Source organism: Camelina sativa, chromosome 15 (genome assembly GCF_000633955.1).
Source record: "Camelina sativa cultivar DH55 chromosome 15, Cs, whole genome shotgun sequence".
NCBI lineage: Eukaryota > Viridiplantae > Streptophyta > Magnoliopsida > Brassicales > Brassicaceae > Camelina > Camelina sativa.
The window spans coordinates 21,174,920-21,180,481 of NC_025699.1; the positions used below are offsets into that span (position 1 = coordinate 21,174,920).

At 44.6% G+C, this 5,562-nt stretch overlaps 2 protein-coding genes across 2 annotated transcripts; both read left to right on the forward strand.

Annotated features, from left to right (window-relative positions):
- LOC104748650 lies at positions 500-1,318 on the forward strand. The gene has a single exon (XM_010470258.1). It carries the CDS (start codon positions 500-502, stop codon positions 1,316-1,318), a length of 819 nt encoding a protein of 272 aa, XP_010468560.1.
- LOC109129138 lies at positions 4,082-4,975 on the forward strand. The gene has a single exon (XM_019236782.1). It carries the CDS (start codon positions 4,082-4,084, stop codon positions 4,973-4,975), a length of 894 nt encoding a protein of 297 aa, XP_019092327.1.

Genomic DNA, 5,562 nt, shown 5'->3' on the forward strand with positions numbered 1-5,562 from the left:
TCACAGTGTCTTTTGTCTACTTGTTTAACACCATCAATAGGAGACGATCGTTGTGGGAGGAGCTGACTCTTCTCAATAATACTACACATGTGCCTTCTCACCCGTGGGCCGTGTTAGGAGATTTTAATCAGATCATGCGTGAGTCTCACCATTCAGACTACCAGATACGTGAAGTTGACTTTAGTGGCATGGAGGAGATGAATTTGGCTCTGCAGGATGCGGAGCTATTTGAGGCTCAGGCAAAGGGGTTGTTGTTTTCGTGGTGGAACAGCAGTGATAATGCTACTATCTCGAAAAGAATTGATCACGCTCTTATCAATCAACATTTGGCCACTACCTACCTAGATGCTTACGCTGAGTTCATGGATCCTAAGCAATCTGATCACACGCCAATTTGGTTCAATGTTTCTTCCTTTAACCGACACATTGTCAGGCCTTTTCAGTTCTTCCACCATGTGGTGGATCACCCTGATTAAGTCGATCTTGGGCTAGCTCATCTATGGAAGGGTTGAATCAGTTCCGCGTGGCTAAGTCTCTGAAAGCATTAAAGCCAGCTCTCTGGAAGCTAAATAGAACACACTTCAGTGGGATCTCTCAACGAGTTAAAGAGGAACAAAAACTTGATATTCTTCAGAGAGCCATCCTCACCAACCCTACTGATCAGTTGGCTAGAGAGGAGCGTCGTGTGCGAGAGAAATGGAAGTTTCTGAGTAATGCAGAGGAGAAGTTTTTCAGGCAGAGATCGCGGATAAAATGGGCTCATCTTGGGGACAGAAACACAGCATTCTTCCACAAAATAGTCATCGCAAGAACTAACAAGAACCATATCCATTTTCTTCATGACCAAAGTGGAAGAAGAATCAATGAAAGTACAGAGCTTAAGGAACATGCCGCATGTTATTTTGAGAAAATCCTTGGCTCAACGGATTTGCCACACTCTCCTTGTTCTATTGAAGCCCTTGAGGAACTCCTTTCATTTCACTGCTCAGAGGTGCACAAGCATAGCCTAGCAAGAGATGTAACGGAGGAGGAGATCCAAACCACTGTTTTTGCTCTTCCCTTAAACAAGTGCCCAGGTCCTGATGGGTATTATGTGGAGTTCTTTAGAGCTTCTTGTTGTGTTGTGGGATCTGATGTGGTAGCGGCTGTAACACCCCCGACCCGTTCTAGGCCAAGAACAGACCAAAAGCATCACGTATACAACGCCCGCAGCCGGCCGACCAAGGTTCCCGGAACACATTCGATCGCCCAAGCCATCCAACCACAGATGCCCGTTCCTCGCGAATCATGGCCTAAGGCTTTGCAACCCGTACCGTGACGCGCGAGTTGTGATTAGTCCGGACTAGACTAAGAAATATCATTGGGAGACACGGGGTTTTAAGAAAACATCGCTTTATTGATAATGTTAAATCGAGTACTACATAATATATACACAAAACTACATCTTACAAAGGCAAGGAAATCTACACCGGTTGGCCTAACGTCCTTTGCTACCCCTAAGGTCTCCCCACTAAAGTTACCTGCAAAAGGGAGTGAGGGATGAGTGCTAATCACTCAGTGAGTTCGGGCTCCCCTAACATGTAATCAATCCCATCCCCAAAAACCCAAAATAACAATCAACACGCAGCAAGCAATGCAAACAACAAACAATGTATACTACCACGAGTATACGCAACAATAATTAAACATGCATGCAATCATCTACTCAATCAATTAACCTAGGGCCCTGCGTATTGTCCTTCCCTTCCCATAATTCGTGAAAACCTATACAAGTAGCCACACAGGCTAAACAAGTACAGATTATCACTCGTTCCGAGTTCCATATTGTGGTGGTAACTCAGGCTACATCGTCATGCAGCAACTCGGCCATAGGGTGCGACCCCGTCATCTCCGAGTCATCGTATCGTTCGTGTGTAGGGATTAACCACTATGCACACACTACTAACCTACGGCCTCTGGGAAGCATCAAGTACGCTACAATACTAACATGCACAATCTACTATTCATGCAACACTAGTATCTAACCAGCAAGCGATCAATAATATAGCAATCGGACAGCACAACGGCAATGCGACTAACCGTCCAACATCCCAGTTATACCATCGCGATGCTATATCAACACGCAATCATACAATGCAAGCATAAAGACAATGCAAGCAAACAATAATGCAAGCAATCACACAATGCAAGCAATCACACAATGCAAGCAACAATAATGCAAACAATCAATAATATAGCAATGCGACTTAACGTCCAGCATCACGGCTATCCCATCGCGATACTATATCAACAAGCAATCATGCAATGCAAGCACACAACAAGCAACAAGCAACAAGCAACAAGCAACAAGCAACAAGCAACACAACAAACAATATATCAAACAACCAACCTAAGAGCATTACTAATAATTCTAAGTAATACTACCCAACCTCAATCTAATCTAGTCTATAAGTAAAAATAAAAGATCCACAAGCAACCAATTAAATCCCTATTTAATTCTAGTTCGCATCAAACAATTAAACAAACAAGCTGGTCAACTTGCGTTCTTCGAACAACATGCAACCACATGCAACACACATAACCAAAACTCACCTTGGCCTAATGTCGCGAGAATGACATTCTACCCTTGACGCCTACGCTAGCCCCGATCCGACCAAGCTTTCGCCGACGCGATAAATCTAAGCTTGAACCGAACCAAAACCCTTATAAAAATATTCTAAAAATAAAATAAAACTAAGGGAGGGACTACCCGACTACCCGGACTACCCTGACTACCCCGACTCGGACTCCTACGGCCTAGCATCTAGCGGGAAGGTTTTGGTTTGATTTTGGTGTGAGGAAACAAATGAAAGGGCTAAGGGGGTTTATATAGGTGCCCAAGGTCGGTGGTGGAAGCATGAGGTGGCGGATAGGCATCACCGGAGCGCGACACATGTGCGGACACTAATCCAGCTCCGGACGGTGACACATGGCGGATAGGATCGGCCGATCTTATCCACAACTCTATCCTCGCCTATCGGATAAACTTGTCCGATCTTATCCACAATCCTATCCTCGCCTATCGGATAAACTTGTCCGATCTTATCTCTCCGTCCCATTTTATCGGATAAGGATGTCTGGGAATGGATAAGGATGAAAGCAAACGGATAAGCTTCACCCATGATCTGATCCTTACCGACCATTCCAGCAGCCTGCCTAGTAGCTATCGTACGCGGACGGTATGGTACGCTTGGTACGCGTCCGGCCATCGGCCAAAGACTGCACCACAGTACCAAATCCGATTTTCCCCGTTCATCTTCAATTTTTCTTCGACCAAAAGCTTCATCTTCATCTTTAAATACTTTGGCTCAGCTCCAATAATTAATTACCCTTCGTCTTGATCGATCCTTTTGCGATAGCCGTCCCTCGGCCATTCCGCATAATTTAGGCCTCGGGGAGGGGTATTACAGCGGCAGTACAAGAATTTTTCCGGAATGGCCGGCTACTAAAGATTTTAACACCACGAAGATTGCCCTGATTCCTAAGTTTCCTGAAGCTTGCAAGCTAGGAGACTACAGACCTATCAGTTGCTGTAATTTGGTTTACAAAGTCATCTCTAAGATCATTGCCAATCGCGTAAAGCCCATCCTCCAGGAATGTATCTCACCCAATCAAGCAGCCTTCCTTAAGGGCAGATTATTGGGTGAAAATGTTCTACTTGCGTCAGAGCTCATCAAGAATTATCAGAAACCGACTTGCCAGGAGAGCTCCATGCTGAAGGTGGATATTAAGAATGCATTTGATACGGTCTGTTGGGACTTTGTGTTAAAGCTGTTGGCGGCTCAAGGGTTCCCTCCACTATTCTGCATATGGATCAAGGAATGCATCACATCACCTAGGTTCTTGGTTGCTATAAACCGAAGGAGGACTGGGTATCGGTTTGCTGGAGGATTTTGAAATCGTATTCAGGCTTAAGCAGGTTTGGAATTTTTTCTCTAAGTCTGGTTCCCTATGGGTGGCTTGGCTGCGGGAGAACATCTTCAAGCGAAAGAACTACTGGGAAACGAACGTGTCAAGTCGTTTTTCCAAGGCGATAAACAGTATGCTGCAACTCAAACCAACTCTTCAAAACTTCATTAAGTGTGAAGTCGGGGATGGAACCACTGCTTCTTTCTGGTATGATAATTGGACTGACTTTGGACAGCTAATCACCTTCCTCGGGGTAGCGGGTCCTAGTCAACTTCGAGTCAGAAGAAGCGCAACGGTTATTGAAGCCTCAAGGAATGGTGACTGGAACCTCCCAGCAGCCCGATCAATCAAAGGTCAATCTCTTATGGTAGCCCACACTGAACTTCCTGCTCCTGTGGTAAGTCGTGGCCCAGACATGTTCCTATGGCGCAAAGCCTCTGGTAATTACTCTCATACATTTTCCTCCAAGGAAACATGGGAGCAAGTTCGACATAGATCCCCTATGGTCCCGTGGGCGGAGATTGTTTGGTTCAAACAGCATGTCCCACGCTACTCCTTCATTGCCTGGTTAGCAATGCTTAACCGGCTTCCTACTCAAGATAAGCTCCACAGGTGGGGAATGAATGTTCCTACGTCTTGTGTCTTATGCTCGTCTGGGGTTGAGAGCCATGCCCATTTGTTCTTTGAATGCCCCTTTTCCACTGACTTGTGGGGCTTCCTGGCTGCAAAGTTTATTCCAAACCCTCCCTGCAATCTTTCTGCCGTTGTATCGTGGATCGCCTCTTGTAATTCGCCTCCTCAAGCCAACACAGCCGCCATTCTCAAGCTCCTCCTTACGTCTATTCTATATCACGTCTGGAAGGAGCGTAACTCCAGGATCTTCACCAACGCCGCCTCCACCATCCACCAGCTCTGGACTGCTGTTGATCGTGCAATGCGGGATAGGCTTATGTCCTTCACGGGCCCTTGCTTGCACTCTTCTCTCCTCCTTACCTACTTCTCTCATGTTTCTCCTGTATCCTTTTGATGTAAATATGCTTTCTGTCTAATGTTTATGTGCTAATGGGTAGCTTTTGTAATAGTAGGACCTTATTGTTCTTTTTTGGAATGAAATCTTCACATTAAAATCAAAACAAAAAATAATAATAAATAAAAGATAGCCACAAAAGCTAAGTACATCTCACACTTAGGCGAGAAAGACAAAACCGGATTTAGCCGGAAACAAAAAGACCGACGAAAAGACTCGCTGGATAATATAAACAGAGCTTTCTCTCTCTGAAAGATTTAGACCTGATCCCGTTTTAAAACCAAATAATTTTAGTTGGGTGCATCCTTTTAAACTCGTTTATTAACGGGGTTTAACTAATTTTAAATGGTGTTTGAACAACAACAAAAAAGAAACTAATTTTAAATGGGTAGCCCGTTAAGTAAAACCGACTTTGACTCTTCGTCTCCGATCGTGCAAGAAGAAGAGAGTTGTCTTCTTTCTCTAAGTTCACTCATATCTTAAAGGTGCCAATTCCAGGTATAGTAACTTAAGACGCTGTTGTGATTCGACTTCTTGAGATTGATTCTGGGTTTGATTTTGGTGATTTGTATAAGATAGAAAGATTT